This window comes from Zea mays, chromosome 3 (assembly GCF_902167145.1).
Source record: "Zea mays cultivar B73 chromosome 3, Zm-B73-REFERENCE-NAM-5.0, whole genome shotgun sequence".
Lineage (NCBI taxonomy): Eukaryota > Viridiplantae > Streptophyta > Magnoliopsida > Poales > Poaceae > Zea > Zea mays.
Genome location: NC_050098.1, coordinates 20,429,541 through 20,456,693, shown reverse-complemented (window position 1 = coordinate 20,456,693; position 27,153 = coordinate 20,429,541). Strand labels below are relative to the sequence as shown.

The 27,153-nt window shown below is 47.0% G+C and overlaps 1 protein-coding gene across 3 annotated transcripts; it reads right to left on the bottom strand.

Annotated features, from left to right (window-relative positions):
• Positions 1–5,367: 5,367 nt before the first annotated feature.
• Positions 5,368–25,945, bottom strand: LOC100281682 (uncharacterized). 3 transcript variants are annotated; one of them, XM_008674618.3, is made up of 4 exons: positions 24,499–25,945; positions 7,306–7,341; positions 6,918–7,169; positions 5,368–6,740 (listed from the first exon to the last, which is right to left on the bottom strand). In XM_008674618.3, the coding sequence occupies exons 1-4, from the start codon at positions 25,265–25,267 to the stop codon at positions 5,800–5,802; spliced, it is 1,998 nt and encodes a 665-aa protein (XP_008672840.1). In that variant the 5' UTR covers positions 25,268–25,945; the 3' UTR covers positions 5,368–5,799. The 3 variants fall into 3 exon arrangements, with proteins under 3 accessions (XP_008672840.1, NP_001355004.1, NP_001355005.1); NM_001368075.1 differs by lacking the exon at positions 24,499–25,945 and adding an exon at positions 15,624–16,404 and having other exon boundaries at positions 5,613–6,740; NM_001368076.1 differs by lacking the exon at positions 24,499–25,945 and adding an exon at positions 19,203–19,983 and having other exon boundaries at positions 5,648–6,740.
• Positions 25,946–27,153: the final 1,208 nt, after the last annotated feature.

The window sequence follows — 27,153 nt, the reverse complement described above, 5'->3', positions numbered from 1 at the left end:
CTTGCTTTGAACTGATAAAGGATGATCTATCCAATGCTATTCATGATTTCTATAATCATAGATGCAAAAGCCTGCATCTGGTTAATGAGGCAAATATCACACTTTTGCAAAAGAGAGAGGGGGCTGACAGAATTGACATGTTTAGACCGATCAGTCTCATCAACAGTTTTATGAAAATTGTAACCAAAATTTTAGCAAATAGACTTGCGCCAAGAATGAATGAGATTGTCTCCACAACCCAAAATGCGTTCATTCAGAAACGTTCAATTCATGATAATTTCCTCTACGTTCAAAAGGTTATTCAGAAACTTCATAAGAGCAAACAGCCAGCACTTTTTGTCAAGCTCGACATATCAAAAGCGTTTGACTCCGTCAACTGGGCATATTTGTTAGAGGTTTTAAAAGCTTTAGGATTTTCTCAGAAGTGGAGGAATTGGATTGCCGCAATTTTGGGCTCTTCCTCCTCCAAAATCTTAATCAATGGCCAACAAACAAATGCAATCAGGCACATGCGTGGCGTTCGTCAAGGGGACCCGCTATCGCCGTTCCAGTTTATTTTAGCTATGGACCCGCTACAAAGGATGATTGAGATGGCGGCAGATGTTGGGTTTCTGGGGCGGGTTCTGCCACGAGCGGCAAAGCTTCGCTGTTCTCTTTATGCTGACGATGCTGGAGTGTTTGTTAAAGCAGATAAAGAGGATTTGAAAGTTCTGAAAAGGATTCTGGAAGTTTTTGAAGGATGTTCAGGGCTGAAGATCAATTTTGATAAAACTGAAATTTTCCCAATTCGTTACTCCGAGTCTCTCTGGTCAGAACTGATGGAGGTGTTTCCTGGCAAATACTCAAAATTACCGGGGAAGTATCTTGGTCTGCCGCTTCATTTCAGGACTGTTAGGAGAGTGGATTTTCAACCTTTAATTGATAAAATTACTAATAGGCTAGCAGGATGGAAAGGCAGGTTGCTCTCTAAGGCAGGTAGGGAAACTTTGGTTAAAGCGGTGCTATCTGCTCAGCCTATTTATCATCTGACGATCTTTCCGGCGCAGAAGTGGCTTCTTAAAAGAATTGACAAATTAAGAAGAAGCTTTCTTTGGAAAGGGAATAGTCCAGAATTTTGCAGTGGGGGTCATTGCTTGATTAACTGGCCCACAACTTGTCTGCCAAAGAATAGGGGGGGTCTAGGAGTTCTGGACCTGGAGCGTTTTGCGAGAGCGCTAAGACTGAGATGGTTGTGGCTACAGTGGACAGTTCAAGAAAAGGCATGGGCTGGCATGCCATTACCATGCGACAAAGTGGATGTGGATCTCTTCAACGCTTCAACAATTGTGACTATTGGAAATGGGAAGATGGCGGATTTTTGGGGTTCCAGTTGGATTGAAGGGCAGGCTCCAAAGAATATGGCACCAAATCTATACAAGAAAGCAAGAAGGAAAAACATCACGGTGTTCAAGGCTCTTCGAAATAATTACTGGATACAGTTCTGCGCGCCGTTCACTCGGGAGGAGGAAGTGAGAGAATTCGTCTCACTTTGGCATTCAATCAGTAGCACTCACAGCCTCAATGATCTAGACGACACCATTTCTTGGAGATGGTCGGCAGATGGGAAATACAGTTCAAGTAGTGCTTACAAAATTCAGTTCTCAACAAACTTCTGTAAAATTAAATTCAATCCCATTTGGAAAGCAAAAATAGAACCTAAGTGTCGTTTCTTTGTTTGGACTTTGTTGCACAACAAAATCTTAACTGCTGACAATTTGCAAAAAAGGGGATGGCCCTGCAATCTTAATTGTTCTCTTTGTACCCTGTCTTTGGAGACAGTGTCGCATCTTTGTAAGGATTGCCCTTTCGCTACGGATGTGTGGAGCATGATTTTGTCTTGGGCTAATCTCCGGTTCCTTGTCGGTATTTCAAAGACGGGAACACTTAGCGAATGGTGGTTCAGGCTGAGGTTGCTCTGTAGCAAGCATTCAAGAAAAAGTTTCGATGGCCTCCTATTTCATTTCTGGTGGAGCTTATGGTTGGAGAGAAACAACAGAATTTTCAAAGGTCAACAGAGAACGCCAGAACAAGTGATGCAGATGGTGAAAGATCTTGTGGGTACAGGTCTAGCCTGCTAGTAGTGTCTGCGGGCCTGTCCAGAGGATTAGATTTTTTTCAGTGGTGCTAGCTAGGTATTGCTTGTCTAGTGGTTTTGGTGTTGGCGCCATTTCTGGTGCCAGTTATTGTACAGTGTTTTCTCCTTTTTATCTAATATATTGGAAGGCAATTCTTTTGCCTTTTCCCTTTCAAAAAAATATGTGTATGTATAATATTTAATTTTAGTCTTCACATGATCTAGTCTAGGATTCTGAACTGTGCTTTTGTTATACAAGTATCGTATTTATACACAACCATATTATCTATCAGTTCTATCGTGGGCACATATGGTATTCTTCTATGCTTTCAGGATAGCTATCTGTATCAGACCCTGTTGTATGCAACTATTCCAACGAGGCCTGTACATATCGTTTTCTAGCCATTTCTCGGTCACCAGTGAAATCAAAAAAAAAAGGAGCGAGTTTTGTTGAATTTCTCCATTCCCGAGTGGTTTGTGATTTTAAATTTGAAAAACGGTTTTCGCTAATCTCGGGTGATTTTCGATGATTTACCACTGGAAAATGTTGATTAGCTTAAAAAGTATTTTTTATATATATCAAGCCATAAATTTTTGAATAAAAATATATTTCTAGAACATCTGGTTTTATTACATTTTTCCGATTTCTTTATATTTCTAAATTTTAAAAAATCAAGAGAAAAACCGAAATTATTCATTGGGAACAGAAATAAGTAACGGTTATTGTCGAATTCTAAGCGAGATTTTCAACCTTGGCAACACCTGGCAGTAGGGGTGAAAACGGAAATTATTCATTGGGAACAGAAATAAGTAACGGTTATCGTCGAATTCCAAGCGAGATTTTTAACCTTGGTAACATCTTGGTAACACCTGGCGGTACGGGTGAAAACGGTCAGGATATATCATGTTTCGTGCCGATTTCTACATTGATCTGTTCGAATTCGTATTTTTGATTGATCATAGTACTATTCCATAATCGATTATTTTCTTTTCTAGATGAGATTTTTTATTGATCGTAGTACTACTTTATTTTTATTCTCTACGTGATGATGTTTTCGTTTTTACGTCTGATTCCAACTCCTTATTGATTTATTCTGTTTGCTTTGGTTTGTTTTTATCACCTCACAGGTCCCGTTTTCGATGGTCCTTTTTTTTGTCTCGTTTCTGAAATAAAATGTGAAAAATAAAAAAGAGTTTGTCCATTTTTGTCCCTACCTGGCAGCTTGGCACACCGCTAAGATTGTCCAAGCTAGGTTCAAAACCCACAAAAACACATTCCCTGATTCCTTTGTTTACGACGACGTGTTAGCTTGCGACGCCCGCAACACGCCACACATTCGCCATTTGGAAGGCTGGGAGAGCGGCGCGGGGACTCGGTCTGCCCCAGGACACATCAGGAGCACCGTCAGGCGTCCGCATCAGGAGCACCGTCAGGCGCTCACCACCACGGTGCTAGAGGACACGCGATTTCTGGCTGGTGAGACCCGCTGCTCGTGCTCGTGCTCGTGCTAATTAATGGCGTCTTGTCGTCGGGGTGCGCGCGTACGTCGCCATCGGATCCCAGTTTTCGCCCCGGGACGGGACGAGACGAAACGGGAATGCGTGTGCCGTTGGGCGACGGGATTTGACGCGTTCGTTTTTAACCAGTGGAGTGGTACTGTGCTGTGACTCTGACTGGTTCCGACTGACGTGAACCGAATCTAGTGACGGTGTGGGGAGGAAATTCATCATTATAGGTCATACAACCAAACATATTACTGCCAGTTGCAAGTCAAATTTCATTTAGAATCAAAAGGCTTCATAACCAGCACCAACCATGAACCAATTGTCGTCTGAAAAAAAATTAAGCCTTGGTGGTGACGAGGTTGAGATCGAAATTAAAGGACCTAAACTGCTTTCAGTAAAATGCCATGCTCTTTGACAATATCAACCTGGCAAGAAATAAAAAGCTCCATATCTTATGTGTAATATATTTTTTATCACATGCGTGTCGCCCGCGCGCTTTCACTTGTAGAGAGTAACGTCGTTGTATAAAAAAAAATCTAGATGATAGCACATGGGTCATTGTATAGATAGAATCAAGTAATATGAACATGATAAGTTGAAACTAGATAGTATTAAATATAATGTGGTTACAGTACAATCATTTGTGTTGTCACTAAAGTCACTTTGGTGATTAACGTAGACCAAGTATAATAGACAACGAGAGCATGCATGTGCCATACAGCCACACAATTGTTCTACTTCGAAAAACTATTCAAGGTAAGAAACCAGTGCGGCAGTGCCCACTATGGCCCTGATGATATTTCGCCGGCACTACTTTGTAGTCTATACGATCAACATTGACTAATAATAAACAATGAGAGTTTCTACTAGCAAGTAAGTACGAAATAAGTTCATCAACGTCTAAACAATGTTAAGCTAGACACATAAGATCAAGCATGACCTTAGAAGAAAAAGGATTAAATTAGTTTCATTATTTTGTGGGTTAAAACAAATTTTCTAAGATTAAACCAGGTTTAATTGGATTGCTTTTATATGTAAAAATATGCTTGTACATTTAGTTTTATTAATTTTATATGTATTTTTTTAAAAAAATAGTTTGATTTAGCTTGTTGAACACTAGTAAAACTATCATCAAAACTGCTCAAAGTGTAAAAATGAACGGTTTTTAAGAGTTGACGGTAGATTTGGGAATGAAAATCACGTAAATTAGACTTTTTTCCTTGACGTTTAAATTGGGCTTTGCTAGCACGACAGCCTGGCCCGGAAAAGCTTCTTTACCGAAGCAGCCCGGGGATTATAGATGTGGCACGGCGTTCGGCCCGCAAACGGCCTAGGGCGAGGAGGGCGAATCCGTTCGGGATTCGGGGCCGGGAGCCTGACAGCAACCGGCAACCGCGAACTGGACTACCGTCTGACGGCGGCGAGGAGGCGATTGCCCATCGTGGCTGTGGCGTCGCACAAGCTGCCGCCTCGCCTGGCGAGAGCGGAGACCCGGCTGGTTGCCGTCTGCTCATTCAGGTACGCATATGCAATTTACTTCCTTGTATTGCCTAGGACTAGGAGTACAGCGGTTCAGGCCTGAACTTCCATCAGAAGATATATGCCTGATAATTTCCACACTGATAGCAAAACTAGAAGATGTCTTAAATTGCCAGGGATAAGAGCAGTGTCGCAAACCCAGGGACGCCAACATCACTCATACACATCCCGAAAATCATGTCCACTCACAAAAATTGACTGCAGGGGTAAGTGCGAATGTGGTAATATAAAATGGAAGTGATCACGCCTAAAAGACCACAAAGTGCATGGTCAAGATAACTTAAACATGATAGACCAAATACTGGAACTGGACTGTCAGCCAATGAGTACGAGCTTGATTTGTTTGTTTCGTGTTGCTCCATTACTGTCATCGGCAGCCCCCCCCCCCCTTCTTTTGTCAAAATGAAAAAAAAAGCTTGTAGATTTTTTGGCCTGAGACTGATTCTACTACTTTCCCTAATGTTTAAGATTATGCCAAGCTCCTGCTGTGGTCACATACAACCCGGCTTTGTACTACGAGCCAGTTAACAAAGAAGAAACAACTTACCCAGATGAATCAGTTCACTAACAAATCTCTATACTGTTTACAATTCGTCCGATGGGGCTTTATTTCTTCAGGATCAGTATATATACAAGGTATCTCATCCACTAGCATTTGATGCTGCCGAGTGCGTAGTCGATTGGCTATGGAATCTGTGGATTACAGAGTCAGGCGAATACTGTATGCTATTGGTCAGCAAGTGTGCGTCTTCCTTAGGAGATGAGGAGCTCCTGTCCATCTTATTCTCTGGGGAATCCCCATTCTTGATACAGTTCAGGGCCACCACTACTTCCTTCATTGACGGCCTTGAATCCCTTTCTAACTGCAAACACTGAAATGCCAACTCCATGACGAGATCTATCGATTTCTTTGTTCCATCGTCAGTCTCATATCCAAGCTCAGGGTCAACCAGCCGATCAACTTCGTGGTTCTGGATTCTGTTGAGAGCCATGTTGGCCAGGTTGATATCGCTGTGGGTCCTGCTCATGTCAACAGCTGGTTTAGAGGAGATGAGCTCCACCAACACAACGCCGAAGCTGTACACGTCGCTCTTCTCAGTTAGCTTGTAGCACTGGTGGTACACCGGGTCAACATAGCCTGGTGTGCCCTGCGGGACAGTTGATACGTGTGTGACTTCAGGAGGGCACAGACGCGACAACCCAAAGTCGGCGACTTTGACGTGGAAGCTGTTGTCCAGCAGTATGTTGTTGGTCTTGACATCGCGGTGTATGATTTCGACCGCATGGAGGTATGCAAGTGCTTCAGCTGTTTCTATGGCAATGTTCACCCTTAGAGGCCATGTAAGGTCGCGTTCTGACGCACGGGATCCATGAAGATGGTCTGCGACTGTCCCGTTAGGGACGAACTCGTACACGAGCATAAGGTCACGGCTGCTACGCGACGTGCAGCCATATAGGATGACTAGGTTCTGGTGGAGGAGGCGGGACAAAATGTCTACCTCATTTTTGAACTGTTCAACCCGTTTGTAGTTGTTCTTGTAGAGGCGCTTAACCGCAACTACTCTCCCATCCTGGAGTTTCCCTGAAGAATAAAAAGGGTCAGCTTGTCATGTAAAGTCAATATGAAAAGCGATAAATAATATTTTTACGTATAGCTCTAGCTCCTATCGATCACAGTTTCATCTGTTAATATGGAAATGATGAGATGCAAACTGCAGAGTTGAGAATGACAAGGGATCTCTGTAAACAGTATCCCCACCTTTGTAAACAGTTCCAAAACCACCATCACCAAGTTCCCTCGAGTCACTAAATCCATCAGTAGCTTCTTCAAGCTCCTCATAAGTGAAAATCTGTGGAGAGCCACCCAACTCAAGGTCTTTGCTGTATGATTGCAATGAAGATTCACTATGCATGAAGCCATTTGGTGCTCTAGCTTGTTTCCTCCTCTTGCGCTTGTGCCAGACAAAAAAGAAGCACGCTGCCAATAGACTGACGGCTACTACTCCACATACTGCCCATAATAGTGTATCAACATTAGCAATATATGTGGTAACCAATTGATCCTAGAGATTCTGCAGCATAAGATGCTAAAATGTTTGGGTAGTGCAGGAAATGATACAAAATACAACTACATGTTTAGTACTCACCAATTCCGACTACCTTACTTGTCCTGCCTTTTGGTCCTGCATAAGAATAGTAACTGTGAATAGCTTGCTACTTTAAATGTAATATTTTTTAGATTAAATTAGTCTATAGCCTTCCACGGCTGGCAGTTAATATATGACAGTATATTTGAGGAGAATAGAAATAAAAAGAGCTGTCCAGGGAAACAAAGAGGTGTATGTTTAAACACAGAGATGCTTGTCAGCATTCGATGTCCAGCAATACTGACCATTTTGCATCTTTGAGTGGCAGGAGAACAAATAAGCCTGTACGGATGTACAACATAGATGTACTTGCAGATGTCAAATAGGTATATTCGCAATGTTTTGCTAATGATAAACCTGCAAATTCTCAGTGTCCTACAGCCAGCATTGAACATGATGTTGTCCTAGAGACAAAGCCACATTATTTGGTCCCTACAGGTGAAATTTTGCTACTGCTATTTCCCCCGTTCCATATACAATGGTCAATTATCAGAGTATGGTATAAGTTGATGCGCTGAACATCTCTCTCTGGTCTCCAGAAACATCATGGAAAAAACAGAAAGTTGGCTATGTTACAACCTAAATCTTAACGACGTGTCAAGGTATAAATGATTATGGTAAGAAACTGGAGGCGTAGAGCGGAAAAGGACACCACAAGAAAATGCAGCAACTGCTCGATGTCAGATTCTCAATTGAAGGTGGTAATCTTGACTTCTTTAGAATTAAAAGAAATAGTAATCTTGACTTATTTAGAGGTAAAATAAATAATAATCTTGACTTCTAGACCATGGTAACGACATCAAAATTGTATGTCCATATAGATTATGTGGTCTTTGGAACTGCTGAAAACAGGACCAGCATCAGTTAAGAAAATATCTGAGACAAGACAAAAAAAAAGCTAGGATGGAAGCACATCTGTGATACGTTAAATTAGGATGGCAACAGTAATCCAGTGCCTTGTTTGAAACCTCCTTGTGTTGTTTTCGGTTACCATTATTGTGTAGACCTATAACTGGATTGAAAGCGACAGGACGACGCCTTAGCCTACTCAGTAAGGCGACCTGGACGCCTTTACCGCTGATCCTTATCTTACCGCTTAGCGATGCCTTAACAAGGTGTCACGATCTCGTCGGCGGAGGCCGGCTGCCTTGCCCCGCCCCTGAAGATCCTTTGATCGTGACCGGCATCTTTTTCAAACAGTGTAGTTGAATACCTCAACCAATGTGTTTGGCTATAATACAGACAGCAGGCCTCAACGCCCCAATCAATGGAATAACTGACACTAATCAACCAAAAACATTTATTTGCCGTCGAAGCAGGCTGGTGTTACGAATCCTGCTGCGATGCGCAGGACGGGGAGGCGTACACCACGAAGGGTGAGTTAGTGGATTGAGTGGAGGAGCGCAGGGAATAGGGCACGCAGCGTGGCGGCTGAGGAACACGATCACCAGGGCGCGTGGGGGTCGCCACTGTGATCAAGCAGCCGCCCACGCAGGTGCGACTTCTGTTGATAAAAAACCCTATTACAATCTGAGGCACCCTTATAGCTCCGGGGCCTAACAACTTAGGAGATTATTAAGGAGATAAGCTCCAGGGAACAACTTAGGAGATTATTAAGGAGATAAGCTCCAGGGAGGATAAGCCTCCTAAAACTTCTCTAACACCCAGCCGACATCTAACAAATGGCTGGGCCTAATTATTCTGGCGCCTGGCATATTGTCGGCCCACAAAAGAGTCTATAACACTTCCCCCCTCCTCGACAAAGAGCTCGTCCGCGAGCGCGAATGTTGGATGCTGCTGTTTGAATTCTTCCACCTGTTCCCATGAAGTATCTGCATCTGAACGCCCAATCCATTTGACCAACACTTCCCAGACTCCTCTGTTGAGTCTGGCCCTTAGAACCTTTTCTGGCGCTGGGATAACACGCCCATGTAGAAGAGGTGGCAGTGGAACCAACTGGGATGGGGCAGGTCCCTCAAATTTCTTTAGGAGAGAGACGTGAAACACATCATGAATTCTTGCATTTGGTGGTAACTGAAGCTTGTATGAAACAGCCCCTATCCTCTGAATGACTTGATATGGACCAAAAAATTTGGGCCCCAATTTGGATGGTGCAGCTGAGGTGACGCCCACAACAGTCCTTTGTTGCAATCGTAGCCATACCCAATCACCAATGTTGAATTCCACCTCCCGACGCCGTTTATCCTGATAACTCTTCATAGTTACTTGGGCTTGCACTAGTCGGTCCTTGATTTCAGCAAGAAATTCATCCCTGTCCTGCAACTGGGAGTCAATCGCAGCCACCTTTGAGTCCCCTGCTTGATAGGAGACCATTGGAGGAGGCTCCCGTCCGTAGACAACTTTGAATGGAGAACATTTCAGTGCCGATTGATATGATGAATTATAGCAAAATTCTGCCCATGGTAACCATTTCAGCCATGATTTAGGACGGTCCCCAGCTAGACAACGCAGATACATGGTGATTATTCTGTTAACAACTTCTGACTGACCATCGGTTTGTGGGTGGAATGCTGAGCTCATTTGTAACTTCACTCCAGCCATGGTAAATAGTTCAGTCCAGAACTGGCTAGTGAAAACTGTGTCCCGATCACTGACTATCGAGCATGGCAGACCATGAAGTTTGACAATTTCGTCAAAGAAGGCCTTTGCCACTGATGCTGCTGAATATGGATGGCCTAAAGTAATAAAATGACCATACTTAGAGAACCGATCCACCACTGTTAGAACTACTGACTTGCCACCAACCTTTGGAAATCCTTCAATAAAGTCCATTGATATATCAGCCCACACCATAGAGGGAATTGGCAAGGGTTGAAGTAGGCCGGCTGGGTGAAGATGCTGAGTCTTATGTTGTTGGCAAACTGCACAGCTGCGCACAAACTCCCTAACACGTTGGAGAGCTTTAGAATTGTAAAATGATGTGCGCCACCTATGGGCTGTCTTCTGCACGCCTTCATGACCAGACTCATGTGCTTGGGCCAGAAGTTGAGGCCACAAAGTGGATGCATCCGGGATGAATACCTTGCCTTTGAACTGTAGTAAGCCATCTGCCATTGTCCAGTCAGGACTTGCTTTTCCCTCTGCCAGCTGAGCGCGGACTGCAACCACTTGAGGGTCTGAGTCAGCCTCTGTTTGCAAAGTAGAGAAGAGATCAAAGGAAGGGGAAGAAAGGGTATACACAGTTCCTGTATCTTCCTCTCGGCGAGACAATGCATCTGCTGCGCCATTCAACTTGCCGGGCCTGTATTCCACTGTTATATCATACCCAAACAGTTTGCTGACCCAAGTATGCTGAGGGATTGTTGACAGCCGCTGATCGAGCAAGAATTTTAAGCTATAGTGGTCAGTGCGGAGTGTAAAGGGTCGGCCCCAGACATATGGCCGCCAGTGTCGAACTGCCTTTACCAATCCAATCAACTCCCGCTCATATGCTGGCAATTTTTGGTGATGAAGGGACACCGGCCTGCTGAAGAAGGCTATGGCACCATCTCCTTGGTGCAGGACTGCTCCAAATCCAGAGCCGGAGGCATCACAGTCAATGAAAAACCTTTTGTCGAAATCCGGTAACTGGAGAAGTGGTGCTGTCAGCAAGGCTTGTTTGAGTTGACAGAAAGCCTCGGTTGTTTCCTCTGTCCAGTGGAATGCATCTCTTTTCAGAAGGGCTGTAAGAGGAGCTGCCACTGACCCATATCCTGCTATAAACTTGCGGTAATACCCTGTGAGTCCTAGGAAACTGCAGAGTGCTCGGATGGTCCTCGGTATGGGCCATGATTCAACTGCGTCCACCTTGGAAGGGTCCATGGCGACCCCCTGCGCAGAGACAATGTGTCCAAGGTATGTGACTGCAGATTTACCAAATGAGCACTTGGACTTCTTAAGAACAAGGTTGTTGTCTCGCAGTAATTGGAATACTTGCTTCACATGTTGTAAGTGTTCTGTCCAAGACGAGCTATATATCAGAATGTCATCAAAGAATACCAGGGTGAACTTTCGGATGAAAGGCTTCATTATATCATTCATCAGAGCTTGGAATGTGGATGGCGCATTAGTCAGGCCGAACGGCATGACTAGAAATTCAAAGTGACCACAATGTGTACGGAAGGCTGTTTTGTGGATGTCATCCGGGTGCATCCTAACTTGATGATAACCACTCCGGAGATCCAGCTTTGTGAAGAAACTTGCACCTCGGAGTTCATCAAGTAGCTCGTCCACCACCGGAATTGGAAATTTGTCCTTGATTGTTTTTGCATTTAATTCACGGTAATCAGTGCAAAACCTCCATGTTTTATCTGCCTTCTTGACCAATAATACAGGTGACGAGAATGCTGATGTGCACTCTCGAATGATGCCTTGTGCCAACATCTGATCACACTGACGCTCAATCTCGTCTTTAAGCAGTTGAGGGTATCGGTAGGGTCGTACAACCACTGGTTCTGTACCAGCCAGCAACCGTATGTGATGGTCTTGGCGACGTGATGGTGGCAGTCCCTGAGGGTCCTGAAACAAATCAGAGAAAGAGGACAGCAGTTCTTCCATACAATCCCTGTTCTTGTCCATGGATGCAAATCCCAACACTGAGTCCCCAACCCCTGTCAATTGTACCAACCTTCCCTTCCTCCAGAATGCCATTGTGTGTGTGTCAAAGTTGCAGACCACCGGTCCTAGAGATCGCAGCCACTGCACTCCTAATACGAGATCGAAACCATCAAGAGGCAAGGAATAACATGTTGTGGTGAATTTCTCCTGCCCGATGGTGAGGGTTGCTGTGATTTGACCCTTGCTTGAAATGCGTTCTCCATTGGCAACTTTTACCGATAGGCCTGGCTGGGACAGCACTTGCAATCCGAGACGTGCCACTGCAGCTTCACTGAGGAATGTGTGAGTGGATCCTGAATCCACTAGTGCAGTTAAATTGATGTCGTTGATTGTGACTGGGAGCCTGAGAGTATCTGTGACGCCTATCCCAGTCATGGCCTGAAGAGAAATTCCCAAGTCGACTGGTAATGGAGGTTCTGTGGTTGTATCCTCTTCTTCCAATTCAAGCAAGAATATACCACGGCCTGAACACTTGTGTTCTGGTGAATATTTTTCCTTACAGTGGTAGCATTCTCCACTGGCGCGTTTGGCGGCTAACTCATCTGGAGATAGGCGCCTAAAACGTGGTCGGTTGGCCGTAGTTGCTGCCGGTCGTGCCATTGTTGGTGCTGCAGGTTTGGAGGGTACTTCCAGAGCTGTTGTGGACTGTCCAGTGGAGCTGCCCGTGTGTATCAAACGTCGTTCATACACCCTGGCCAGATGCATAGCACGCTGCAGCGTCTCTGGAGTTTGTAATTCCACATCAGTTCGGAGAGGTTCGCCTAAGCCTGCTGTGTACATGTTAGACTGTTGCCGATGAGACATGTCGTCACAACGGCACATCAGGGTTAAGAATTGGCGCGAATACTCTTCCACGGTGCCTGTGCGCTTCAGTTCTTTTAAATCAGCCATGCCATTGAACCTGAGTGGTGGCCCGAAGCGCATCTGGATGAACTCAATGAAGCGTGTCCAAGTCAGCACGCCGCCTAGATCGCGCTCCAAGGCATAGAACCATTCCGCAGCCACACCTTCCAAGTGAAGCGATGCTTGCCAGACCCTCTCGTCTTGATGAACTCCCATGCCGCGAAAATATGTATCACATTTGTTCAGCCATGGCAAGGGATCAGAATCACCATCATAATGGGGAAAAGAAAAATTGGGCCTGCGTAGTCCTCCTTCGTCGTGGCGATCACGGTGTCCACCAAGAATGCCCCGGCGACCACTTCCATATCCACCGTCGCTGCCCCCAGATGCAGTTTGCCCCTGCACCAACATGGCTCTCGAGTGCAGGACCTGTAGGCAGGGTCATCGAGGGCAGAGGCTGTCCCCGCGGCGAGCCCGTCTGGGTGGGGGGTTCCTGCTCCAGGAGAGTGATACGCTGCGCATGAGTGTCCAGCCGGTGATTCATGGTGGCGAGTTGCCCCAGAATGCGATCAAGCTTCTCGGAGTCCGTCATCTTCCCAGTCTCGTCGTCGCCGCCGGACATTGATGTCGATGCAGCGGCTGAATCTGATACCAAATTGTTACGAATCCTGCTGTGATGTAGGACGGGGAGGCGTACACCACGAAGGGTGAGTTAGTAGGGTGGATTGAGTGGAGGAGCGCAGGGAATAGGGCACGCAGCGTGGCGGCTGAGGAACACGATCACCAGGGCGCGTGGGGGTCGCCACTGTGATCAAGCAGCCGCCCACGCAGGTGCGACTTCTGTTGATAAAAAACCCTATTACAATCTGAGGCACCCTTATAGCTCCGGGGCCTAACAACTTAGGAGATTATTAAGGAGATAAGCTCCAGGGAACAACTTAGGAGATTATTAAGGAGATAAGCTCCAGGGAGGATAAGCCTCCTAAAACTTCTCTAACACCCGGCCGGCATCTAACAAATGGCTGGGCATAATTATTCTGGCGCCTGGCATATTGTCGGCCCACAAAAGAGTCTATAACAGCTGGCCACATAGAGGGGCAGACTTTTTTTTCAATCGACGTAGAATATTCTATGCAGCATTGGTCACGATTCACGATAAGAGTGTTTGAATGCACTAGAGTAAATAGTTAGTTGACTAAAAAATTATAGTAAAATTAGCTAACTAACAAATAACTAGCTAACTATTAACTAATTTACTAAAAATAGTTAATAGTTAGACTATTAGCTAGGGTGTTTGGATGTCTTCAACTAATTTTAGCTACTAACTATTAGCTCTAGTACATTTAAACATCCGCTGAATTTACAAAGACGGCCTGTTACTATTCAAGTATTCTCGATATCGGCTTTATGCCATTGCCAGGACGGTACCTGGCACCCAAATGGAGACTAGAATCACTGAATCCGTTGATGCGGTTTGCATATTTGCATTGCATTACAAATGGACTACCGGTTTTGTTCGAGAAAAAGAACCACCGATGAGGTTAGTTTGGATACTCTGTTACTGACCACGATGCATATGTGTTGATATAGATTGAGGTGTAAATTAAACTAATTTACACCCTAATCCACCTCAACACATGTGTAAACAAGATAATCGACTACCAGAGGAGTACGAGTATAGGAGTAGGAGTTAAGCAACCCTCTATTGATTGTTAATTGTGGTTGGATTTTTTCGATCCCCTTTTCTTTATGTGTGTGTGTTAGTTTTGCTTCCTCTGTATTTTGCGACAAGGAAAGGGCGAAAATTGCTGTGCACTTCTAATTTCGTGAACTCACCGCACTTGTCGCCGGAGCAATCACAGGCGAACTTCGTGTCGCCGTAGCCGTACCATGCACTTGGGGCAATCGTCCGGCACCGCTGTCCACTCCACGAGAAACCCGTTCTCCATGCTCGCGACGTAGCCGTCCTCCTCACCTCCCTCGGGAACCCGGAGGATCGGCACTACCGTGAAGAGGCAGCCGTGCGGGATCGACAAATCCCGGCCGACGCCTACCCTGACGAAGGAGCGGTTGTCGCAAGGCAGGCTGCGAAACCCGGCCGAATCCGGCGGCGGGAACGCCGTGCACTTCCCGAGGAAGAGCAGCTCCCTGTTGGCTCGGCTGAAGGCAAACGTCCCGGCCGGCGAGAGGAGCGAGACGTTCACCGTCGGCGGCGGGCAGCCGGTGGCGAGCGGGAGGTTGTGGTCCACAACGTGGAAGGAGCGGTTGCCGGGGAAGATGCTCAGGAACGAGCCGCCGCCGCTGCTGCACCGGAGCCGGAAGGACGGCGGCCCGCACGGCGGCTGCCCGGGCTCCTCCAGCCAGAACGGGTACGTGATGTTGAGCCCCCCCGCATTCCTTGGGCCAGCAGCCTGCCGTGCTGGCCGCCGGCGGCGGGAGGAGGAAGGAAGCGAGCAGTAGGAGGAGGAGGAGCCGGTTGCATAGCGGATTGGGGATGGAGAGTGGCTTGGGTTTTGGAGTCGGTAGTTCGGCGGCCAGGGACCTCCTGGCCCGACCGAACAGTGAACAAGGAATGGAATAGGACGAGGCGGCCGGAAGACGGATATGATGATGAGGGGAGAAAGCCAGGAAGGACGGTGGCGAGACTTTGACCGGTCGTAGTCTATCTCGTTGACTTCTGTGCTGGCGACCCGCCGACCCCGGACGGCGGACTGGCGGCGGCTAAACCTAAAACGCCTACCGGCCACCGTCCTCTTCCTGTACCTATAGCCGCTGGACACTTTTTTCGCCCATCGAATGCAATTCTACCTATGCTACAGTACAGTAGCTGAAGATTTGTAGTTACGAGCTTTACTTACCAGCCGGTGACGGCGGCGGCAACAGCGGCAGTTGCCATGTCAAGAGGAACCCGTCACGGATGAGCTCCTCGTAGTTCGCTGGGTTCGCCTGACCGGACCTCACAAGCACCGGCACGACGGTAGCGTGGCAGCCCTCCAGGGAGTAGCTGCCAGGCACGTCGGGGCGCCTGGCGACGCCGACCAGCGTCCTGTTCCCGCACGCCGTGTCCACGAGCCCGCGGCTCCGCCGCACCGCCTGCGCCGGCGGCTCCACGCAGTCGTAGAAGACCATGTTCTGGTTGGCCGGGCTGATCGAGAAAGGGAGGCCGAGCTTGGAGGAGCTGTTGCCCGTCGGGGAGTGGCAGGGCTTGGAAGGAGCGGGGGCGGAGGCGGAGGCGGAGGTGGAGCCATTGACATTGACGAAGTCGCCGAGCTTGTGGACGTCGGCGACGAGCAGGGAGGCGTTGCTATAGAAGATGTTGAGGATCCGGAACGAGTACGGAGTCTTGTAGGACCCGATGTAGGGGGTGGTGTTGTTAGAGCAAATGACCTGGAACCCGATCAGTCCACAGCTGGTCTCCGTGGCGTGGTCGGCGACGATCCAGAACGGGAAGGAGATGTTCACGCCGCCGCATAGCGTCGGGGAGCAGGCCGGCTCTGCTCCTTGCCGGTCCGGTGGCGCCGCCGTCGCGAGCACCACAGGCAACGTCCACGCCACCCATGCCGTCCAGAGCGAGGAGACGAGGGAGAGCCACGGCACGGGCCGAGTCGCCGTCGCAGTCATGGGGGAGGGAGCATGGCATCACAAGCAGCTAGAAGAAAGAAGCGGACAAGCGGTGATGGGAGAAGGAAATATCAGGAGCGCGCGAGTGGCTGACTGACTAATGTAGTGCTGGGAATATGGGCCGGGCTTTTCGGGCCAGCACGAGCACGGCCCGAAAATAGGAACCCAAAGCACGGCCTAGCACGAAATAATATGGGCCGGGCTAGCACGGCCCGAAGGCGGGCTTGGACCGGGCCTCAATTTCCGACCCGTCGGGCCCCCGACACGGCACGCATAGTTGGGCCGGGCTTGGGCCGGCACGGCCCAATTAAGCCCAATTTGCTTAATTTCTTGAATTTAGTAAGATATCGACCTTATATTGTTGTTATATTTGGAGTTTACGTGGTCAAATGATGCTAGAATTATTTAATATCTTTAATTTAGTAAGCTATGAACTTTATATGGTTGTAATATTTTGATTTTATGTGGTCAAATATACGGGTCGGGCTTGGGCCGGCACGACCCAAAGAAGGCACGACGTGGTTTAGGGCCGGGCTGGGCCACTGTTTTTATACTTCGGGCTGGCACGGCACGGCCCAAAAATCTTTTGGGCTTTACTAGCCCGAACCCGTTTAGCACGAAGCACGACGGGCTTGGACCGGACTGGCCCGGCCCCGGCCCAATCCCCAGCACTAGACTAATGGGTAATGGGTGAGGCCGCGCGTCCTCTTGTGACCTGTGTGGACCGAAACCTTTGACTGGCTGGCTGTCTGGGCCCGACGGACACTCGACAGAGTGGCGAGGCTATAGATGGCCAGAAAGCCCACGGCTCGAAAGCCCGGCACGGAGCCCGTTAATTCGGCCTGGGACTGGCACGGCCCGGCCCGAGTGGAAACGGGCCCGGGCCCAGCCCGGCACGAAGCGCGTGCCGTGCTCGGCAGCGGTTTCGGCCCGTTGGGCTGGCCCGGGCACGACACGACGGAATCGGGCTTTGAAATCGGTCCGTCTACGCGTGAGCAGAAGCCAGCTGCCAGCCAGCCGCCCAGCCCATAAGCCAGCCGCCAGCCCCTAATTCCTATCGCCCGAAACGGAAAACCCTAGCGTCCATTCACTTTCACTCGCGCGGCGGCTTTCCAGCTCTCCTCTCCTCCTCCCCTCTCCAGTCTCCTCTCGCGAACTGGCGGCGCACCGGCCCTCCGTCTTCAGTCGCTCCAAGGTCCAAGCCTCCACCGCACCGGCGCGGCGGCGCTCCACCGACCACCACTCGTCTGGTGCTCCACCGACCACCGCTCGTCTGGCGCTCCACCGCTCGTCTGGTGCTCCGTGCTCCACCTCTCGTCTTCGGTCTTCTGGAGTTCTGGTGCTCGTTCTCCGGCTAATCCTATCCTCCCCGTCTCTACATCGACCTGGATCTGAGTATCTGACCGGCCCAGGTAACATGTCGTAAACCCTAAGTCCCTAACCCTAACTAACTGAGGTGAGATGTCTGGATCTAGCTCTTCATGGACCATATGCTCCTGATCTGGGTATTTATTTCTTGGAACATGCTTGTTATTTGATTATTGCGTCCGGTACCTCCTGTCATTGCTTAATGTGGTTGTGCCTGATCTGCTCTGCTCTTCTCTGTGATGAACTCATGGTCATGACCTTGCTGTATTTTGGTAGGTCGTGAGGGATCGGTGCGCGCCACCTTGGCGGCGACGGAACCGGTGACAGTTGTGTTTGTTGACCTGAAAACTGGGATTTATATGTGTGCGGGCTCGGGCTAGCCCGGTTGTGCAAATGGGTCGTGCTTATCGGGCCGACCCGGCACGATCGTACCTTATCCGTGCCGTGCTCGTGCAGATGGTTGAGCCCGTTGGGCGGCCCGGCACGGCACGGATAAATAATCGGGCTTAGTCGGGCCGGGTTTAATCGGGCCGGCCTTAATCGGGCCTGGGTCGGACCGGGCCGTGCCGCCCGTTTGAACTTCTATAGGCGAGGCGAGCCACTGACCCGATGCACGCGCTCTAATCAGCCCCGGGCCCCGGCCTCCGGGTAAGACACGCTCCTGAGTCCTGTACTCCTGTCGGCCAACAAGCTCGTCGTCCCACTTTTTGACAAGACCTGGACTAGTATTAGCGAACGGCGACGACGGTACACACAAACCTCTAATGCCCAACAGGGACTAGCAGACCCTTTTTATTATTTTCCAAAAAGGAAAGGTGGTCAACGGAATGCACCAGATGAATTATGACCACTTGTGTCAACTTTCAACCTGAAAATGTTGGCGAGAGCTAAGAAAGTGTGTTGACGACAACAGCCTGGAGTGGCTTTTACGAACCCAATTACTACTGATATATGGATGAATTTAGACGTGTCTGCCACAAATCATTCCTTAAACAAATTACGCTGGCTTTCTTCTAGATAGGGACGAATATGCATATGCTAGTGATAGGAAAAGAATATCTATTGGAATCTTGTTGTCAGCCAAAGAAACAGTTCCACTATTTCCACGGAATCCTTTACTTGCCGGTTTAAAAATGCACAATATATGTTCTACTCCAGGCTGGGGAGTGCAACCCTATTATTATTTTTTGCTAGTTCCATTCGAATTTTACTATTTCACTCGAAAGAACACTAAAGAGTGGATTATTCTAGAGTGTAATTTTATTTGCTCCAATTCACCGTATACCTCTCTTCTAGTCGTCTGATTTGGCCTGATGAAAGATAGAAATTGATTCCATAGATCACCGAGATATATTTCTACTATATAACTTAGCTATAACACACTTTTTAACTCGCTTCCCTACTATATACTGAGTGAGACTTTGAGTTCCAAGATTGGGTGAAGTTACCTGACGGCGTCGGCAGCAACTGCCATGTCGCGAGGAAGCCGTCCCAGACAAGTTGGTCGTAGTTGCTAGCGTTGATCACCTTGCCAGACACTCCAAGCACCGGAACCTTAGTAGCGGTGCAGCCTTCCAAAACGTAGTCGCCTGACTCGTCGGAACGCCGCCCATCGGCGGCACGAACAAACGTGTTGTCGTGGCATGTCGTGGCCACGAGTCCCTCGAATGGCGACGGTGGCTTGGTGCAGTTGTAGAAGATGAGGTTCTGGTTGTCGGAGCTGACCGAGAGCGGAGGGGCAAGCCGGGACGAGGTGTTGGCCGTCGGGATGCGGCACCCTTTGGTGCTAGTCCGATTGAAATATGTAAACCATGGTCTATCCGCGAGGAGCAAGGAGCGGTTGTGGTAGAAGATGCTGAGGATCTTCAAGTTGATCTCGCTTTGAGAAAATCCAAGGTGCGGGATGGCGTCATAGCAACGAACCTGGAACCCAAACCCGGCGCCGCAGCTGGTCTGCGCGGCGCCATCCGGGATAAGCCCAAACGGGAAGGCGATGCTCACGTTACCGCATAGAAACGGCGAGCAGCGCTGCCCTCCTGCTTGCCCGCCATGAGCTGCTGCCACCGGCAACGGTAGGGATAAGGCCACCCACACCGACGACGAGACTAGGAAGAGCAGCAACGAGGATGGGACCAGAGCCATGGAAAGCTTCGCGGCTATTATGGCGTTAGCTGACGACGAACAGAAGTGTGGGTGAGCCGTGAGCCGCTCTCACTGGCCTAGCTCTCACATACACACAGGTCTTAGCTGGGTAAAATGGTGAGGAGGTGAGTCCGCGCGTCGTGTATGTACGTAGACCCGAAAACTTTTGACTGGGAGCATTCTGGCCGTCGTCATCGGGACACGGAGTTTCCGAGGTGTGGGCGTGTGGCCGATGAACAGACGTACGGAGCACGGCGACGACTGACACTGACGTGATAGCGGATGCGCGCTCCCAATGTGGCGTTTGGTTGCTGAAATGCTAATGGAAATGCAAACAGGAACATGCATGATTACAGGAGAAGACGACGACACTAGTACAGAGAAGTTCTATAGTGGCGGTTGTAAACCTATTTATAGTGGCGTTTTTCGTAACCGCCAGTGCTAGGGGCCAGTAGAAATCATCATTTGTACAGGCGGGTAAAATCGATTTTCACTGGCGGTCGACGTAATAAAACCGTCAGTGCAAATCGTTTACATATTTTCTCCGTCGAAGTCGCAAGTCGCGGCATTTTTCGCGCAAAATTCGCGCGCTACGCGGTTGCTAGTATTCGAACCGGCGACCTCACCCTCGCGCGTACCCTCCCCTACCACTCCGCCTATGACATGTCTTGTGTCTAGTTTGTAGTTGTTTTCTCCACATATTACAACCATTTGAGTGTAAATTGCTTATTTGAGACCCTAAACGAATTCAAAAAAACAAGTTGTCAACTATAAAGATAAATAACTTTTGAAGTTCTACAACTTTTATTTTGACACTTTTTTCATCCGAGGTAGTTTGCAAAATTTGAATTTTAAATTTGACATACTTAGATTCAATTTTTGAGAACCGAAATGAGTTCAAATAAAAAAGTTGTCAACTACAAAGTTTCATAACTTTTAGAGATCTACAACTTTTATTTTGGTGGTTTTGTCATACGAGGCCGTTTGAAAAACTCGAAAAATTAAGGATAAAAATGATTTCTAGTGGCGGTTCCTTAAGAAAACCGCCACTAGAAATCGTATTTCTAGTGGCGGTTCCTTAAGAAAACCGCCACTACAAATCATGGATTTCTACTGGCGGTTTTCTTAAGGAACCGCCAGTAGAAATACGATTTCTAGTGGCGGTTTTCTTAAGGAACCGCCACTAGAAATAGCACAGTCGGTGGTGAAGCGAAACCGCCTGTAAAAATATATCGTCCCCGCAGGCTTTGAGCCTTTTTGTACTAGTGCGAGTCAGTATCTAGTATCTGATTATACCTTGTTTGGTTATTCTTATGTCTCATGTCTCATGGATATTATAAAGGATTTTGACTTAGTACGTATGTGCTAAAACGCACCTAATCCCCTCCAATCCGGCTTGTTCGGTTTCATCAAAATTCATATGGATTGGAAGGGATTTAATGAGTTTTAATTAATCTATAACAAATTAAAAAAAATCACAATTTTTTCAATCTATGAGACAAAATTAGCCGAAGAAGTCTCCATATGGATATTGATGAAACTGAACATGACCTCCTATATTGAGGATGGTGATGTATCAGTTTTGTGCGGTAGGGTTAGGGATGAAAACGGGACGGGTACCCGGAACGGGTATCGGATACGGGTACCAAAACGGGACGTAATTTCGGATACGGATACGAGTATTTTGTTTATCGGGACGGATACGGGTATTACCCGGATATTAAACCTCGGATACAGGTAGGATACGGAATCACTAATACCCGGGCAGTACCCGAAAATCCCGGGTCGGATACGGGTACCCGGAATTCGGGTACCCGTTTTTTCTTTTTCTGCATAATATAGTTATAAAATCATAACTTTTACATATGAAATCGGATGAAGATAAAGTTTATATGAAAATTGTAGAGCTTGAAGAGATCTATGACTTTGTAATACATAATTTTTTGTTTAAACAATATTTTAATGATTTAATTGTATTTTGATGATTTTCTATGACAAGAAATTAATAATACATAAATAGCCTCAAAAAATCGTGAAATTTTACGGAGATACAACATATGTCCATATCTAACCATAAAAAATGTTTGGATCATAAGATCTATAAGATGTCCACGTTTATTTACTTTCACTTTCACTTATTTGTATGAGTTACATGTAAAATTAGTGTAAGTATCCAAGTTTCAATATAATCAATACTTCACTTTATCATTTTCATACGAGGACTTGAGTTATCTTCATATAAAATGTTTATTAGTTTTTATAACTTATTTGCAAATTTTTTTAGTGAAACTAGAATATTTTATGAATTTTAAATATTGCGGTGTTGGTTCTACAATGTCCTTGTGATAAGCAATTTTGAACTGCATGATGTCAATTTTACCGTTTCCCTTTCTTACATCTCATCTATCATATACATGATTATGTATTGCTTAACTTATGGATGGTTGGACAATTAATATCATCGGATGAACTACCCGACAATTATCCGGTACCTACCCGAGTAGTATCCGTTATCCGTTTCTTACCCGTCCGGATTATTACCCGGTCCCGTCCTGTATCCGTCCCGAATCTTAACTACCCGTATCCGGTCCCGTATCCGAGAGAAATACATTAGGGTAGGATATGGGATGACCCTGTATCCGGCTGTATCCATCCCGTTTTCATCCCTAGGTAGGGTCATCAATTAACTACGGGACTCAATTACATGGGGCCGACAGGGGCGAATTTAGCTATATTTGTCGCGGTCAGCTGACTCCGATAAAATTTCTAAATTCTTTAGCAAAACACTGTTAAAGTTTAAGAAAATTTATATTATATAGCAAAGTTAACACTGCTGATCCCAATAATGTTCTCGGCTAAATTCGCTACTAGGTGCCTGCAATGAAATTGGCCTGGTTATCTGCGGTAACCAAATCACGTCACATTTACGTTGATGTGAACCAAACGCCACGCAAATGATGTTCTTATTCCTACAGGGAGACGAGCTTAGCAGACTTAGGAAAGTAGTCGACGCAATAATTCTCTATATGTGGATTTGGAAGTACAAGCCAAAACCATATATAAATATGATATTTGTTCGGTTGGAAGTAATGCATGGGTCGTCCTAGCTTAGATGGGACATTTGGATTCTCACATTTAAATAAAGTTGAGGTCGTGGTCGGATTGGTGTATCGAAGTATAATTTTACGTCATGGTGAAAGAAGAGAGTAATAATTGCATTTGCACCCATAATAATAAACTAGTAGATCCTCCTCTAAATAATTACTTTCCTTCGCTCCATACAAAATGGCATATGAAAGTGCAATTCTAGGTTATGGTGAAAGAAGATAAAAAATGGCATATGGAAGTGTAATTTTAGGTTATGGTGAAAGAAGAGAGTAGATGCACCCATAACAATAAAGTAGTAGAACCTCCTCTGATCTAAAAAGAATACTTCCTTCGTCCTATTCGGTCTATAAAAAATATCATTCTTGTTTTTTTTAATTGCCATATATATAAAGGTAGCACCCTAGGTAATGATCACCCACACTAGAGTAGTTTAAAGTATTCATTAATTGTGAAACCATCCATGATTTTTTGTTCAGCAATTCTAGTGTAGGTTAAAGAGGCAACAAATAGTGTTTATATATATGTTAGTGGACCCACTTGCCTCAAATGTAGGCATGGAGATCTCGATAGTTATTCGGATGTTAAATTTTTAGTCTTCTTTCTTTGATTTTGAACAAATAACATAAAAAATTTGTTGTGTAATTTTTTTTAGCATTGTGCCTATTAATATTCATAAAAAGTAAACTTCAAATTCGTTATATATATATTTTAAAATAATTGATACAAAATTAGGATACTGATGTTTTTTTACCTTTTTGTTGTAGTGAGAAAATAGCGCACACAAGAAATTATACAAAATTTTATTCTTTTACTCCATGATATTTTTAATAACATGATTAAAAACTAGCATCATAGATTTGTTATATAATTGGGATGCTTTAGAAACATCCCAATCAATGGAGCATTTTGCAATGCTAACGGCGGGAGACCTACTTCCAGGAATAGTAATAAAGTGACGGCAAAGGGCACCGAATCTTCAGACAAGTTCTTATATTTTTTTGTTCGTTTGATGCGTCATAGCATTAACGAGAACAATGATACGCGAAGAGGGCACAACAAAGTTAATTAATGGCATTGGCATGTGGGGTCCACGACCGGCAAGATGGCGTCAGTGATGGCACGCGTCAGAGCCCAGAGGTACAGTTGGGGGGGGGGGGGGGGGGGGGGGGAGCTTAAGGTTACTGAGAGTGACATGTGAGCTACTCCGTGCCTCGTGCAAATTGCAGTTAGGGTTTGTAAATCTCCATGGGGCCTAGGATGGATACGCTCGATCGCTCCAGTGGGCAGCACTGATGCGACGCAACGCAAACGCGCCAGAGCCAGCGCCACGCCGCAACCCGCATGATGCAACGCACCAAGAAAGAAACTATTGCAGCTAAAACGACCAACACACGTGCCGGTGCCGAGTCCGTGTCGGCCGACGGCGTCCACACACGCTGGCTACCGTGGAGGAACAGACGTGTACGGAGGGCAATTGGGCTGTGATTCACTCACCGGCGCATGTAGACCCCGCGGCGGCGCTTCTGTTGCCGTGCCGGCACTGCTCGGCACTGGCGTTGCAGTCCTGGCAGTCGGCGACTCCCGCCACCTCCCAGTTCAGGACGAACCCGTCCTTGAGCAGCCGGCTGTAGTTGGCCGCCGTCATGACCGCCGCCTCCGACCCGAGCACCGGCACGTAGCTGTACTTGCACGCGCCCGCCGCGACCGCCGGCGGCCTGTCCCAGTAGAAGTCCCCGTCGGCGAGGAACGCGTAGACGGGGGCGGCGCAGCTGGAGGTGGCGTTCGCGTACCCGGGCCCGCTCGGCGGGGCCGTGCCGTTGCAGGCGTAGAGGAAGCACAGCGCGCGGTTCTTCCGCGGGCTAAACGTGAACACGCTGAGCGCGATGCTGGAGGACACGTTGAAGTCGGCCTGGCACACGCCGCCGGCGCCGGCGATCCTGGCGTGGGAGGCGACGAGGGAGCCGGCGCTGTAGTTGATGCTGAGGACGTGGATGTAGGTGCCCTTCAGGGAGGCCACGCGGCCGTCGTCGCTGCACCAGACCTCGAAGCCCGGGTGGTGGTGGGCACATGGGGGTGGTGATGGGGAAGGCGTGTCGTGATGGGTGTCGTTGGCGCTGCTGCTCCCGAGCCAGAACGGGTACCGGAGAGTGAGGTCCCCGCACGCCGCCGCCGGCTCGCAGTCGGCGCTGGCGTGGTCGTGGAATTGGAGGAGCATGGAGGTGGCCAAGAGCGGGAGGAGGAACAGCAAGGTGGGTTGCGTCATGCTAGCTTGTTTGCCCAATTAATGGAGATGGTGCCACAGCACCGGAAATAGTGTAGAGATGATTAGAGGGATCGGATCTGCAGCATAGAAAGAGAGGAGAAAGAAGGTGGAAAGGGAAAAGAGGCAATTGCATTTGCCCGGTTGACTAGTCTTTTCAGGTTTGTTGGACTTTTTTTTAATCAACAGGACAACACAGCAGTAGGAAAGTCAGCGTTGTCGTGTCACTGATAAATTTTTTTCCCCTTGCCACTGACTTGTAAGAGATGGTGACGAAGGGCTGAAGTCTATCTTTCTGGCGTTCTAAACTTCGAGTTCCCTGTCTGTGTTTTTAAAATGCTTTTGGAGCTTCTACTACGTTACCTCTATATCTTTTGTAAACTCCGTTGGACCAGTACAGGATCCCAACTAAAACAACCAAACGCACACAAACGTTGACGTGGAAAACGTGGTAACCTATTTTTATAAATCCGTGGTCATGAGTTAGATGGAAACAATAAAATAAGTGCACTATTTATAAAATCACGATTTCGACGTATATATGGGCACCTAGTGATATACTATATAGCAATGTTCTTACTTTGTATAGTTGGGTTACTTTGGGGTTAGCGATATGAACTCTACAAGCCATAGATTGATCTAACCAACCCTAAACCAGGGAGATATGGCTTAGACCTCCATAATACATCTGCTTAGGGCTTGTTCGGTTATTCCCAATACACATGGATTGGATGGGATTGGAAAAAATTGAGAAGAAGTTTGACTTATTTGGGATTCAAACCCATCCAATCCCACTCAATCCACATGGATTGAGAGCTAACCGAACAAGCCCTTAATGGGATCGACGTCCTTTTTAGACAAACACACCTACGACTGGACCTTGTGCCATGTACGTTATGCACCATACCAGGCTAACACACGCAATTCGCCATACCAGGCTAACACATAATACATCTGCTTACTCGACACGTGCATGGCCGTGTACGTGTCCATTAGATTAGTATGTTTGTCTACCATAATCCCTCCTAATCTCACATAATTAAACACACGCATTGGCAACTGTAGATCTAATTCAAATTAGCCCCGATATCACGGTGTTAACTTCGACCTCGAACGACAGTAGTCACACAAATTTTGAGCTGACGTTGTTCACACGTCACTAGCTAGAAGGCTGTGTATACTGACGACTTTTGATGTGCATCGTAATTAACAAGTTTGCAATGTGTCCCTATCCTCGTTAATTGGTCGAGTCCCTATCTTTTTCGAGTTGTTGTCACATTAACCACCTATCAATTTTTTCAGTCAGCGAGAGGGATTTTATGTAAAAGAAATGTGACTTTAATTTGTAGATATCAGATTGTCAAACAGAAGACGGGGCGATGAAAACGAAAATCAGCAAAATTAATTAGACCAGTCCATTTGCTTATCTGACTTTTTCTTTTTTTTTTTCGAAAAAGGGGCAACAGAGTTACCGCAGTTCATTAATACGAGGGAGAAGGAAAGAAAGAAAAAACACCAATTACAGGGGCCACTAACTAGTCCATTTGCTTATCTGACTTTTCTATACATAATACAGTAAGAACAGTATGGCGGGGATCGATGGGCAACAAGGATGGCACCAACTGAACTGTCATCGTTTCTCATTTCGCGCACAGAGCTTTCAAAAGTAAAAGAAAGAAGGAACCGACCAAAAGGAAACAGAAACATCAAACATCCATCCCGATCCCCAACGCATGCGTTTGAACAGATCACTAATGATTTGCTAAATGGATAGACATTTGGACCGTTGTCACGTGATGTCAAATTGATGGTCAAAATGTCAATTTTATGCATGGCAGGTCACACACAGAAAACGAAACGTATCAACAAATAAAAGATGCATGCTGATG

Coding starts and splice junctions, on each gene's coding strand:
- LOC100281682 (XM_008674618.3), bottom strand. CDS start 25,267: ATGACGCAACCCACCTTGCTGTTCCTCCTCCCGCTCTTGGCCACCTCC. Junction 7,342..24,498: donor CGCGGGGTCTACATGCGCCG/GTGAGTGAATCA, acceptor ATTCTTATGCAG/GACCAAAAGGCAGGACAAGT. Junction 7,170..7,305: donor AAGTAAGGTAGTCGGAATTG/GTGAGTACTAAA, acceptor TATTATGGGCAG/TATGTGGAGTAGTAGCCGTC.